Genomic DNA, 15,100 nt, shown 5'->3' with positions numbered 1-15,100 from the left:
TCACTATTGAATTTGACCGAACCTACGCGATAGATGGTGATGAACTGGGGAACTGTACGGTGTTTTTATTTTCAATGTTCAAATACTGCTTTGTGCGTTTCGAAAGTTCTTTTTCTCATAGAGAACGAACACAGCACAAGGATTCTGTAACTGGAAGTTAATCGTACAAAGACGAGAAAGAGATAACGGAGTTATTGAATTACCATGTAATTTGTTTTATGTTTGATAAAATCACAACGACCCTTTTTACAAACGTCCCTCTGACATGTCGGCAATAGTTGGTCGACCACCATTAAATAAAAAAAGACAGTGTAACTATGCTACATCTCATTGACAATGTCTTAATCATATCATACATTTTATTGAATCCCACCACAGACTTACTGGAGTCACGGATTTAACCGTATCGTGAAGTTTTACTGTGACTTTACTCTTTAATCATCAAGCAATAAGTGCAGACCAAGCGTGACATAAAGACGTATATTTATAAGCAGGATGTTTTAAAGTATATCTAATTAGACATGAGAAACTTTTAGTGCCTCTGCACTTCATTGGTCGGTACTACATGTACAATGTAGCAATGTAAGGCTGATAACAAACAAACAATTTTTAATAATTGTGTAGCTATACTATACTTGTAAACCAATATATATATATATATATATATATATATATATATATATATATATATATATATATATATATATATATATATTTATGAATTTGTTTTTCTTTAAAAAGGGGTACTATACTTTGTCCGAAGATATTTATGCCGCATGAGAAAGAGCAGGCTAGGATAGTCTGATTTCATGGGGAAAGAAACGACAACACACCTATAAATTTCACCAAACTGTTATATCACGTACAGAATTCACATTAATAAAAAAGATACTAAAATAAGATATTTTCCAATAATATCATTTGAATGTTTAAATGACCGTTTTTCATTTGTTGTCATATAATTGTGATTACTCCCCTACCGGAATAGACGGAGGGGAGTGAAGTCTTTATCGCTGTCGGTCACTCTGTCCCAACTTCGTTTTCCATACGTTTTTTCCGTTATGGCTTGTCGAATTTATTTGAAACTTGCTGTGCAGATTTATCATGAGAAACTACAGATCAATTTTGAGTTCATTAGATTGATTAACAGATGATGAATAAATTAAATCAAAACGTTTCGTTATTTTTTTTTATTTTTTTTTTTTTTGGTTTGTTGATTTTTTACCCATTTTATAAAAGTATTTTATTTGCGGACTATCTTTAAAGACAATAATTTTATAACTGTAGATGTGTTAGTTTTTTGCTCTTACCCATCAAACCAAGAGTATCAAATTCTCTACGATCATGACTAACTTACAATGTACTTGACATTATGAAACATAGAAGATAATATGAATATTAAAATCTCTACCTTTCGTTACTTAAGATCGCTGAAACGTTTTTTTTTCTCAATATGCAGGAGGAATAAAAATATGGAAGTTAATTTTAACTGCATTATTTTACAGGAAAAATTTATACCCTGTTGATATCACGACTAAATGCAAGTTAACAAATGTCTTCCATCGGACATAATTTGGCTTTTCATTGGTATAATTTCCATCTACATGTACATAAAACTAAAGAAAATTGAGGACAACAACATGGTTTTTAATATATTTGATAAAAAGGACGATCTTTTTTTTATACAAAGACTTTAAGATATACAACGAATCTAAAATAGAGCAAAACAATACCAATATCAATTAGTGGCAAGACTAAAAATATGCAAAATATTGCACTCTATGGTATAATGTAAATGTAAAAACAACAATTAAATTATGTTTTAATGAATTCCGCAGTGTTAAACATAATAATATTTTTAAAAATACTATACTAGTATTTAGGACATTGAAATTGCTAGGAAGAATATCAATAAATACATGTATGTGTACAATGTAAGATGATGAGAATATGGCGAAAGTTGACACCCAGTATTTATTGGTGTAATGTTCAGTGAAGAGTTGTCTGCCTTGGAATAGACAGAGGTGGTTGTTTTAGGTATCGTTACCACAATAGATGAACAGTTCACATTAGAAGCCCAGTCACACTGCGACATAACGATATTGAACTCCAGATCAGTGGGACAGTTCCGTACGAATGTCTTCCCGTTTACACACTGTATGTACTTTGAACAGTCTGACAGATATCTGTAGCGGCCGTCGTCTTCGTGGCCACAATCCACATCTGGACAACGAATAAAATTAAGAATTTTTAAAACAAAGCGTAAGTAATAGATAATGACCTGTACTTATTTACATTTTCCAGCGTCTTTGTCTGTGATAACATTTGAATCAATTTTGTAATCATGTATTGTCCAATACATTTCATCAATGACTATTTTAATATTTAAATTTTACAATAGCTGTAAACAATGTAAATATATGTTATAAGGAATGATTCTTTGAATATTATGGGGTGATCAAATACAATTGGGTGTGATCAAATGCAATTTGGTCACCCCCAACTGCATTTGATCAACTCATGATATTCAAAGAATGATTCTCAAATACAAGCTTTTTTCAGAAAAAATGGTGTTTAATATAATGGCCCGAATACCTATATAACAACATATTTTAAAACTGACAAAAACTATGTGGGTATTATTACCTAGGGACGTTATTCCGTCGTGACCACTCCCTCCGCCCCCGCTGTCCGGAGTTTTCCCGCCATCACCTGTGGGTGGTGGGTAAGGAGACCTAGTTGTTGTCCCCACGGTGGAGAGAGGGATATGTGTGGACGGTGGGGTGAGAGAAATGCCCGACTCTGACGCCAGCAGTGTATCGGTCATCACTCTACTGATCGGGTATTTCCCGTACCCACAGATGTTGTTAAAATCATCAAAGTCCAGGGCCCAAATCATGGCGCCACCTAACTGTTTCCTTATTACAAGGTCGTTAACCTAAAATTATTGCGATATGAATAATATTACAAAATGGTAACGACATGTATACAAGAGAATTTCCCCCTCGAAATATAAATTAGAGTATACACGTATCCTGATTAGGGGATGTCGTAGTTAATAGTGCCTCACTTTTGTATAGATGCTGAGTTGATCGTCAAACCCAACCCAAATGTTCTCCTGAACAAAAAAGGGCGTCTGTGCCTTCTCGTCTCTGTATGTTTCGCCGACTCTTTGAACTTGTCTCGCGCATATCTGATATAAAACACAATGCTTTGATAATCTACATGATATTTACATTTAAGTTGTAGGCAGCTGTTCTTTAGCCATAGTGACATTAATTTCAAATTGAAGAACGTACGTCATAATAAGGGAGAAACCCGTCCTCTGCGACGTATTTCCCCTGGGGTCCGGCCCCTGTGGCCGGTGCCCCTACTCCAAAGTTATTCTCATCTTGAAGTTTGAATGATCTTCCATACGTAGCCAATCCCAGAATTAGTTTTTCTTTTGGGGTCCCTTTCCTTAACCAATAATCGACAGCAAAAGCCTGGGAAAGAAATTGAAGAAAGGAAGTTAAACATTGTACACATGACATGGCAGACCTTTAACTATTTACTCTGAGAGCTTGAAATATAAATATAGTACTGTATAAAGATAAACAGATGCCTAAAGTCTGTGTGGTTAGTAAACTTTATTTCAAAATTATCTTTAGGGAAGCTTATTGTTTATTGCCAAAAAATGTAACCATGGTGTTTCACATAACAACCAAGTATCGTATCACTTTCTATTAAATCTATCATAAACCACAGCTTCTTCAACATTGTATGAGCTATAATTGCTGCTACAATGGTCAAGATGTATACTGTATGTATTTACAACAATAGAGTGGATACAAAACAACACGCCTGATATAGTTCTGAGGTATTATTGCATCTCCTGCAATGTAAATGTGTCAAGTATACACGCAATATGGAAAATTACAGGTTATGAATATTGTAGCAGAAGTAAAGCTATAGTTCTCACAGTATAGGCTTGCAATTATTCAACTTGGTAGCCACTAGCATAGCTCTGACTTTAAGATCGTAGTCCTACTCGAATGCATTTCCGAAAATATTTCATTATACTTACATTCAGTGTATATTTCCCCTTAGTTTGCATTGGAAATCTACGACTTTCAATTTCCTTTGAATACATTTAGCTTATTCATGCGCTATTAGCACAAATATAAACGAAGTACTAGTGTTTTGAGTATTTTCATTTTTGTAAATGTAAGATTAAATAAAATGTTCAATCTTACATAACCAATCTAATATGTACAGTACTTATAAAAAAATTATTAAATCATATCTACTCGTTAATAAAAAAGATTTTCTCTACAAAGTTTCTGGCGCTTTATTTTTACTCGCGGAAGCGAACTAAATAACATGTTAATATGGCTGTTCCCTGTATGTTTCATATCCCTGACTAAGAGAGTATATAATGGCTTTACAGCGACGATATACATAAATTTCATACAAATAGACATTAGAATGAAAATTAAAATAAGCATTGAATGTTTATTTTTGGATGTCGTCGGTCCTAAGCATACCAACTGGTGCAGACAAATTATCATACCGCACTTACGCGTGGTATTCAATTTGTCTGCACCGCTTGCTGTGTTATAGGACCGACGACATCCAAAAATAAGCATTCAATGCTTAAATAATATGAAATCGAGCGTACCACATTGTACTCGTCACTGGAATCAGCAGACGACCTGTACAGGGCGGCGTTGAATCCCGTAGTTTTTTCCCAACCGCCACGTAAGTCATACGCCATCAGAGATATAAAATCAAGATACCTACAAAACATATCGTTATCGTACCTTAATAAAAAGTAATTCAAACATGAATACACGTACTTTTGCCTATAAGTAAATTAACATTAAAACTTAAGGGAAAAAATATTTTTGCATAGGTGATTCAACTATGATATTTGTAGAATAACTTTCGCGATTCGCATTCATTATTCACTGACATTATTACATTCATCAAAATGCCATCAAAATAAAAAGCTTTCACGGAAAGCCCCCCCCCCCCCCCCCCGCAAAAAAAAAATCAAAACAAAATGGAGAACAAAACAGACACGTAGCATCAGGGGGCAGAGGGGGGTCACTTTTTGTCCCAGCAAAGATTTTTCTTAAATTGCTTGTGAAGATTTTATGGATGAGTCAAACAAGAGAAGAAAAAAGGGGAAGAAATATAAATTTATTAAGTAGTAGTCTTTTAGATGCTCTAAGCACGTGCTTATCTTGCAAGCGCTAAAATAAGGTAGCAAGAGACAATTTCGGATAATGTACATGTACCGTCAATATTTTTGTAAATTGCTGTACTTGAAGGCGTATAAATGTTGCTAAAATTCATGAAATGGTTTTTAATGATTATCATTAGCTAGAGGAATGTCTCATGTTGAAACTGGTATGCAATATGTAGGCCCCGAATGTTAAGTACATGAGAATCAGAAATAAAATGCGAATCATGAGAATCAGAAATAAAATGCGAAACACGCGGCTACAACTTTTGTGTTGACTTTGCACAGGGAAATCGCAAGTTCCAGACGGAAGGTAAAATAGCACGAAAAGTAGGTGGATGGGGCAGAGTAAACTATACACCGGTAAGTTTCTGACAAGTTAAGGTTCGACATGCACATGATACGGATTGTCAACCCTTTGAAGGGTGGGAGAGAAAATCACGAAAATGGGCGAAATGTGAAAAGGTCAAATTCGAAGAAAAACCACGATGTCGAAAAAAAAAACCGCATCATGACTAATAATTTTCTTCAAAAATTGGTAATAGGCCCTATAAGGAGTTAATATATGTTGAATGGGAAATGAGGAAATTCTAGTTGTAGAGTTCTGAAGACTCATATCCCCTGGATACAGTGTATTGTATCAAGAAAACTGTCCCATGTCACCTAAAATCATTATACAGATTTTCAACTGAATCTGTGGAGAGAGAAGAAGACGACTTCTGTCTGGGGTTTTTTAGTACACCGATTGTTTCTACATCAAAGCTTCTACACAATGCTGCAGCATATTCTACAAGAGTAAACTGTTGAAGCACTTAGCTTAAATAAATTAGCATATATAGTACTTATAAAATTGACAGATGAGAAGACAATTTTAATTTATAAACACACCCTAACAGCTATGAATTTTTCCAATTCAAAACCATACATTATCATCTCCAAATACAACAATGTTTTAAAACTATCTCTTTAATAATATTGAAATCAAAGTACCAGAAAATAATTTATATACAAATGTACTTTGATAGGTTCAAAGCGTTTGGATGTGATTTTTTTGGGGCTATTTATTTAAAGGTTCTTTATGGTATTTTATAATGTGAGCATTGGCAATGAAACATTTTCATTTGAAAAGTTGTTAAATTTTTTATTTTAAACAGACTTTTACCTAGATTTCAGAGCATTAGATATATTTTGCTATCACATTTGAAAGATAAACAATATCTCTATTTGTGTCACCGTTTTGACATAATCTATTTATAATCACAGCAATTACAATAAAACAGTCTTCTTTCTTCGAGTTCGTTGCACATTCAAACAATCACTTGGTGTCACCAGATAATTAATGAATTTCATTTCTAACTACTTAAAAGATAAAAAATATTTTAAATTTAATGGAAAAACTAATGCATGTCCATCAACTGTCGTGCCTCACGACGCCGATGTTAGTAAAATTCATTTTATTTATAGTATTGTCATTTTTTAGACATTCTTCTTTGTATAGCTTTTCATCAACCCTTCCGAACTATTTACAATTGCACAAGCAAAAGAAAAAATCAGTATCGTGCGCGACGTCACTGCCATTCGCTAGACGAGAATACTTTTGATCCATGACAACCATCAATTGAAAGTAAAAAGTTTTAATGGTCGTAAGAGATGATAATCAATATTTTTTAAATGAAGAAAGTATTCTGTTTGCAAACGAAAATTATCACACGAAAACAATAGCATCCTCCAGTAAGATGTGTTGGAGTTTTAAAGTTTAAAATATCTTTCTGTGCGTGTTTATCAATTTTCTTTCTTCTCCTTACTCCGACAATGTATATGTTTTTTCCTAGCACGCTTGCAGGTCGAAGTGATTCTTATGCCTTATCTCTACAATCTACTTCAATATCCAGTTCCTTGTCATTTCTTTCTTTTTTTAAATTTATTTTTTGCCTTCTATCTTTTTGTAAAAAAAAAAAAAAAGGACGTATTTGTTTGTTTGGTTGTGGATTTTAGAAGGAGGTTACTAAATCTTTGATTTGATTTTGATGAATGGTAAAACTGTCGATTCTTTTATCATTGTGAGGATATTTTTTCATAATCATATCTTTTTTTAAAATCTTGTTTAAGAGCGATTTGCACGCACCACGAACAATTGGTGTACGCATGTCGTATGTTTACTGTGCGTTCAATTTAGAATAATTTAACAAGAGCTTGGACTTTGGGTAGTTGTTTCAAACAGCAATGTGACGTAGGCCTTAAGTCTGTTTATTTCATTGCTAGCCACTGGGCCCTGGTTCTTTGGTTTTTAGCCGGGCTCTGCTGAAAGCAGAGTCCTGGCTATAGGCAGGCAAATCGCCAATGTTACTATAAATAGCACAAGTAAACAAAAAACCAAACAGCGTCAAGGTAAAGCTTCCGCTGTACCAAATAGTTACACAAAGAGCCACGTTTTGTCAAAAGTGTTGGCATTTTGTTTCTTTTTTTTTAAATTTCGAATGAATTGTCTATCTTTTTTAGTTTTCTTATTAAGAACGTGTTTTTAAAACATTACTATGCATTTTGGACACATACAATGCGCATGAATTTCCATGAACTACTTTGCTGCGCAATGAAGATATATAATGCGTGTTGCAAAATTCAAGGCAGCAACTGTTGAACTTTTTAATTTCTACTAGACAGACATATTTTTTGTTTATAGCCGCTTACAAAATTTGGTCGCTCTCTGATGCTTTGCCGACATTAAAAGCATGAGAGAGAGAGAGAGAAAGAGAGAGAGAGAGAGAATTTCAGTCTTTACTACACAATATGCATAAAGACACACCAAAAGAGCCCGGCTTTCAGTACTTCAGTACTTTGATTGAGCTAAGACTACGCAATCGATGCACATTTCGCTTGAAACTGCGTCTTTTTTAATTTGTTTTGGCGGAAGGAATAGATAATTACGCCCTACTGAAAGTCCAAGGTGAGCACAAGGAACTTGCAGTCAACGTACGTGTAACGCAAGGGACACGTGATATCTCCTTATGTCATTCGTGCATGTCAAATCGTACGTTCCTTAATTAAGTGAAGATCTCTTAAAGAAACAGCGGCGATTGTTGTGCATGTCCAACAGCAATCGTTCATGCATACAGGAAGCGGCGTACTTCCTTCCAAAATTGTAAGATGCACTTGCGGGTCTTGCAAGATTTTCATTAAAATTTGCCCGTAGATCACCCGTAGAAGCACATACGATCAGTTGTAACAAAGGCTTTAAAAGTGATATGGTAGACAGTTTGCCCCAGTTTTGTATTTACACCCACCCAGTAAATTCAAAATTTACAACACGACACTTGTACTACTCTATAAATGGGGGAACTAATCCTTCATGCAGTTCACTGATAGATATACCCCATACTTGGACATTTCCGGAATGTTGTATGCTGTGTCAGCCACGGATTTTCCTACACCGACCGCTGCAGTTAACAGAAGTCGACTTTTTCCGCTGGTTTTGGCTTCTTCTGTAAATGCTTCCAGAAGTTCCTGTTTTAATAAAAGAAAAAAAAGATACGAAAATATGTCGTCAATTTTTATTTTAGATGTCTAAAACTACAGAGTTTTGATTAATTCAAATAATTTTACAACAATCCTTCAATCTTTCGAGTATCATGCTGACTTTTATAGTGACTGTTAATCGTTAATCGTGAAATATCTTTTAACATTATTTAATAAGTTATACCTTTAACAAAATAGGAAAGTTATTGAAATCCTCTGGAACCCCACCACGGTTGGCGGGATATTCCCAATCCATATCGAGGCCGTCAAAGTCGTACTTCCTGAGCCAAGATATGGAGGCATTGATAAAAGTTCGTCTGTTTTCGGGAGAGGCAGCCATGTCTGAGTACGGCTTACTTCCGGCCGTCCATCCTCCCATTGCAAGCAGAGTTTTCAGTCCTGTGTTATTTCTTTTGAAGGCGTTCACTTCAACATACCTTCAAATAAGATTTTTAGAGATGCTTTCAAGTTTTTGAAGTCACAGACAAAATTCAACCATCTGTGCATTATGTTAATGTTTACTTACTAAATGACATTATTTTGAAGAAATCTTGCGTTATGTTATAAAATGAAAACAGATTAAGAGATTCGTCCCTTTTTCAACTGGATTAAAAATGTAAGAAATGTTTAGATATGGAAAAATTAGTTTCCCTTTTTTAATTGTTTTGTTTGGTAGATGTATTCTTTCTTTTTTACTGTAGTTTTTTGTTTTTTAAATTTTGGTTTGTTAATTTGTTATTTTTTTTTAAATCTCGACTTTCTAAAACACTCTACATTTATGTGACTGTTACCTTGTTTCGTCGTTCCATTCAAAGTTGGTAATACCATTGTCTTCCAGCTTCCCAAATGCGTATATGATGTGTGTACACAGAGAAGGGTCGATGTGGCTGGGTTCAAATTTAGCGATTCCATTTCTGTATTGAGCCCAGTTGGTGTAATAGCACACTCGTTTGTACTTCATGGCAGCTGAAACAGAATGTTGCGTGAGAAGTACAAATAGTTGTACCGTAGATTGTTGGGCATAACTATACTAGTACTTGTGTAACAACATACGATGTAAAAATAAATCAAAAACAAATAAACAATGCACATCTTATCATATCAATACTTTATATCATAATAATATCTGTAAAAATTGCAGAAATCAACGGTTTGTGTAGGCTTTGACATAAATGCATATGTGTTATAATTTGTCCTTTTTTATTCATATTAATTGAGAGTTGTTTAAAATAAAAATGTAGATGGTCAAATCTGTTCAAGTGACACTATTTGCTTGATGTGTACAGAAATATTAGCATTAATAATTTAAATAAGATATTATCAAAGTCAATGCGAAAAAGGGACCTGGAAGATTACCTAACTATTTTTTAATAAACGTAAAAAAAAAGAAAGATAAAGGTCACAGCAATAGACATGGAGTTATGGAATGTCGCCATGGCCGCCGTACAAGTAAATCTCTCGTAGGACGCAACGGATTAAGTCAAGAATGTCAAGATAGAACAACGTCATTTTCATTCCGTTGCGCAAATTGTTGCGGGGGGGATATGTCATTCGCTTATTAAGTTCCTGTGGGTGTGTCAGTGTGTGGGTGTCCACGTGTTGATATTCAAAGTTGAATAAAACCTCACTATCAATCAAATGAAACACTTCTCATTCGTTGTAATAAGTAAAACCCCAATTAACAAACTAGTAACCTTGAATCGATGCATACATGTGTGCAAATAAGGCCTTATTTTACGATTACTTTGATCTGAGCTTACTTTGTAAATGTTTGTATTGCAATACATTTGAAGAGCGATAACTATTGCGACGGGACTCTTAGCTTGTCAGTATTTTACAATATACATGTAATATGAAAATCTCGCGCGATTACAATATCTTAATTTTGCCCACAATTGCCTTAGGACAGGACCCCCCCCCCCCCTTTTAGACCCTCGGGGTAGTTGACGCTTTTTTGAAATTCCTGATTGTCCTGTACACAGTATGTTCCATATATCATCTTTGTACTGCGATAATATCACCCCGCGCTTGTTGGATTTATTAAGCGGATAATAATTTTATAACTTCTTTAAAGTGTTCTTGGATACAAAGACTAGTGCAGGGGGGACAATCTTGGTTGAGTATTTTTAAAGCAGTGTTTGGGAATATTGTGTCTGGATTTTTGGATTTTGGTGATGCTTTTATTGAAAATCTTTTGAACAACTGTACCAACACTTTTTGGAGAGATGTTCTTAGGTCATGGCTTATTGTATTGAATACACATTTTAACCAAAGTCGAATTTCAAATGATTACATAACATATGCTCCAGTTTGGTTTAATTCTAAAATTAAGGTGGATAATAAGTCTGTGTTTTATAAAGACTGGTACAGAAGAGGTGTTAAAATTGTGAAAGACTTTTTATATGAAAATGGATCATTTCTATTAAAATCTGATTTTGAAAAGAAATTCAATTTTGAAATATGTTTTATGCAATACAACAGTATGATCAGTGCTGTAGCAAAGTTTGTAAAAGGTTCAAAGTTCTGTAAGGAAACCTACAGCCATAGCATTGGTCCTTTTGTTCCTTTTCATTGTGTTGAAATTCTTTTATACAAGAAATGTACCAAGCATATTTACAAACTAATTAATACTAATACAGTAGGTATTTTACCAACATCAATTAGAAGATGGAATTCCACTATTGTACAAAGAGGATATCCTGAATTGATTTTACAGGATGTGTTTAAAATATGTTTCAAGGTCACTAAAGACTCCTCTATACAATGGTTACAATATAGAACATTACATAGACTTCTTCCAGTTAAAGCATACTTGAAAAAGCTAAAATTAGTTGATAATGACACATGTACTTTCTGCAAGAGTGAAGTTGAAACCATTGAACATATTTTCACATCTTGTCCTACTGTACTTGCTATCTGGAATAGTTTGAGTATGCATATTTACAATACTGTCTCGAAGAGAGTTGGTTTTAATGTAATCAATATATTATTCGGAGAGGCTCCTCTCTAAAAGTCAAATTTAGTCATTAACTTTCTAACTTTATTTACCAAACAGCATATTTTTCAATGTCTTTGTAATAAAAAAAAACCCAAACATTGCTGGACTAATGTGTCATTTACTTTATAGATATGAAATTGAAAGTTGTCTAGCAATTAGAAATTCTTCTTTTTACAAACATAATACAATATGGTCTGAATGGAAAAATCTTTTCTGTAATGATTAATATATACAAGATCTAGAGCAGAAGTCATATAGTTTCTTTTTCCTGATTGTATCAACTTTATAGTATAATTACTTATAATCTATGGTGTGTTTGTGTATGTATGAATGTGAAAAATGTAATTACAAAAAATTGCAAATAAAAAAAAAAAAGAAAAAAAAAAAGCGGATACATGTTTTATATCCCGGGGTTTAAATCGGGGTGGGGATGGGGGTAGGATGGGGATAGGGTGGGGGGGGGGGGGTCTTGGTCCTGTCCTGTCATGTGATCTTAGCCTTGTGATTACATTAATTAAAATTTAAATTCTTTAGAAATTGTATTTCTGCGGATACATGCATGTACCAATATACAAGGACCACGTGTCATTGAACAGCAATCAATTCTTACTGGTGACATATACGAAAACAAAATTTCAACATAAATTGCTGTCAGGTTCTTCAATGGATACGGAAGTTAAAAGCTTCATGCGCATGTCGCGAATAAAATTTGATAAGTCGTCCTTTGTTTTATTTTTGTGAAAAAAAAAGCAACTGGAGGTTTCTCACACAAAACTTAATGTTTCAAGGTACAATACCTACTATTATTTAACTCTGATATAAGAGTACACGTACGAGTATCATCAGTGAAACCGATACATCTGTATTTCCTACTGACATCAGATAGTGCAAGTATCAATTTGCAAAAAAAAAGGAAAAATAAAAATGTTTCATTTACTCATTTACATGTACATAAAACTATCATAATTGCGGAATAATAAAGTTTTCCGGTTAGCGATCAGTGAACAAGTTTCTTACTGTATTCCTTAATGGACAAAACTGGTGATGGGCATTGTGGGATATAAATCATAACCCATGCATTTAACTATTTATAGCATTATCTACTTGATAATTGATTCACCGGTATAAATATTCTATGATTAATGTATCTTCATTTTACCGTAGATAGATGAATATTAAGTACATGTCTTATTAATTCTAAATAAATTTACCACAAAATCCTTCTGAAACAATTAAAAACAAAAATCAATTTTTATCAAAGAAAATAAAAATAGTGAGGATTACATGGGATTTATAAACAGCGTGCCCCCTCCCCCCCCTCTCTCTCTCTCTCTCTCTCTCTCTCTCTCTCTCTCTCTCTCTCTCTCTCTCTCTCTCTCTCTCGTTGTTGAACTGGACTGCTGGTGATCTTGTGTTTATAAACTTGTACATGAGTAGTTATCAAGGAATCTATAATGTAGCTTCCAGTGATGGATTAATAAAACTTACCTGTGTGACAAAGGTAGGTCAGATAAATGAAGGTAAATAAAAGCCGCGCCATTTTCGATACTAGCTGGATAAAATCACTCGTCACAAAACATGCCTTTGTTAACATTGCAGAAACACTCTGTAGGTAAATGATTTTTCCTCATGCTGCCTGTATTTTCTGAGAACAACTCTGTACAAGGTAGCAGCTTTAAGTCTCTCTGAAAGAAATTTTCAACAAAGTCACGTGGGTTTGATCTCTCTCCGACCAGAATTAGGTGTGTGTCTATCCAAAGAGGCGTAGATTATGACTTTTATATCCCTGGCGATTAGAGATTTCGGGGGTTTTGTTTAAACAAGATGGTCATTATATTTTCATTCATCCCACTGGTGGCCATTCGCAATAAATAAACACGATGATCCTACATAAGAGACTGTTTCCTGTTAAAACATACCGCGCGGGGTGAGTTATACAGTAGCAATGTTTCCATATATGTGCGCGTATACTCACACGGACACGTAACTTCTCATACTGAAAATCACCAAATTAAATCATTATTTTTCTAGAAGATTTATTCCGGTTTGAACTTGAACGGCGTCATCCCGTGTTATATGTATGCATAGGTTAAACATGCATGGATCATTTAGACAATGCACTGTTCGTATAATTTAATGATTTCTCAAACGTTGACTTTTCTCTTAAAATAGTAATTAAACTTTAGATAAAAAAAAATTAAAACTTAAACTTTAGATAAAAAAATCAAAACCTAATCTTTTAAATTAAAAAGATTGAATTTAATTGTATTTTTCACGTCGCTCTTTCTCTAAGAGAGGTGTTTTAGGGGTTTGTTGTTGTTGGAATGGGGGGGAGGGGGTAGGGAGGAAGGGGGTACTGCTTTTTCCCTTTACATTATTTCGCTGTAAGTATGGATGTCAGCGGGGGGGGGGGGGGGGTATTATGATAACCCAGGATGCGATGTCCGATGCTTTTTAATTAAATCGCAATTCATGGATATGAAGTGAACAATGTAATGAATTTGATCAGATGAATGATTTTATAATAATCATATGTTAATATATTTGATAATCCATGCAAAAGAAATGTTAAAGCTAGCAAATGTTTGCTTATCATTTGTGTAACGTTTTCACGTGCACGTGCTACATTATATAAATAGTGCCTGTTTGGGAGGGTAACGGTTGAAATTGACACCCCGAGGAAACCATTGTCAACAGACGCGAAGCGGAGGTTGACAATGGTTTTCGAGAGGTGTCAACTTCAACTGTTATCCTCCCAAACAGGCACTATTTATTTTATTATACTGAATGTCTTAATTTTAGAGATTTTTTTCACTGCTTTTATATAGAAATGAAGTGAATTCCACGGCGAACCGTACGCGCATAATTTACGCGCATGTAACAATTCGTTGTGTTACCCGTTGTTAAGTGTGTTGCTAACGCTGAGGGTAATAGAACGGATTATCAACTGTGTCTAAACCGATCAGATCTCAGTATTTAACATAAAAGTATAATAATGTACATTGTTATACTTTCATGTTAAATACTGAAATCTGATTGGTTAAGACGCAGTTAATAATATTTATTGTTATACTTTCATGTTAAATACTGAAATCTGATTGGTTAAGACGCAGTTAATAATATTTACTATTACCCTCAGCGTTAGCAACGCACTTGGCAACGGGCAAAAATGTTACATGCGCGAAAATTATGCGCGTACGGTTCGCTGTAGAATTCACGTTATTCCTATATAAAAGCAGTAACATTTTCTTAAAAATTTTAAAAAAGACATTCAGTAAAACAAAATAAATAGTGCCTGTTTGGGAGGATAACAGTTGAAATTGACACCCCTCGAAAACCATTGTCAACCTCCGCTTCGCGTC

General features: G+C 34.2%; 1 protein-coding gene across 1 annotated transcript; it reads right to left on the bottom strand.

Annotated features, from left to right (window-relative positions):
- Positions 1-1,626: 1,626 nt before the first annotated feature.
- On the bottom strand, positions 1,627-13,682 carry LOC128166576 (chitotriosidase-1-like). Its single transcript, XM_052831843.1, has 9 exons — positions 13,227-13,682; positions 9,532-9,706; positions 8,925-9,177; positions 8,604-8,728; positions 4,661-4,778; positions 3,300-3,485; positions 3,071-3,193; positions 2,647-2,938; positions 1,627-2,223 (listed from the first exon to the last, which is right to left on the bottom strand). The coding sequence occupies exons 1-9, from the start codon at positions 13,330-13,332 to the stop codon at positions 1,880-1,882; spliced, it is 1,722 nt and encodes a 573-aa protein (XP_052687803.1). The 5' UTR covers positions 13,333-13,682; the 3' UTR covers positions 1,627-1,879.
- Between the last annotated feature and the right edge of the window lie 1,418 nt (positions 13,683-15,100).

The sequence above is a fragment of the Crassostrea angulata genome, chromosome 10, assembly GCF_025612915.1.
Source record: "Crassostrea angulata isolate pt1a10 chromosome 10, ASM2561291v2, whole genome shotgun sequence".
NCBI lineage: Eukaryota > Metazoa > Mollusca > Bivalvia > Ostreida > Ostreidae > Magallana > Magallana angulata.
The sequence above is the reverse complement of the archived record's forward strand: the minus strand, read 5'-3'. Positions and strand labels throughout refer to the sequence as shown.

Excerpts from the sequence above, each read along its gene's own strand:
- LOC128166576 (XM_052831843.1), bottom strand. The coding sequence starts at position 13,332 with ATGTTAACAAAGGCATGTTTTGTGACGAGTGATTTTATCCAGCTAGTA. Across the intron at positions 9,707-13,226 it reads GACCTACCTTTGTCACACAG|CTGCCATGAAGTACAAACGA; the intron begins GTAAGTTTTATT and ends ATTCTGTTTCAG. Across the intron at positions 2,939-3,070 it reads AACTCAGCATCTATACAAAA|GTTAACGACCTTGTAATAAG; the intron begins GTGAGGCACTAT and ends CAATAATTTTAG.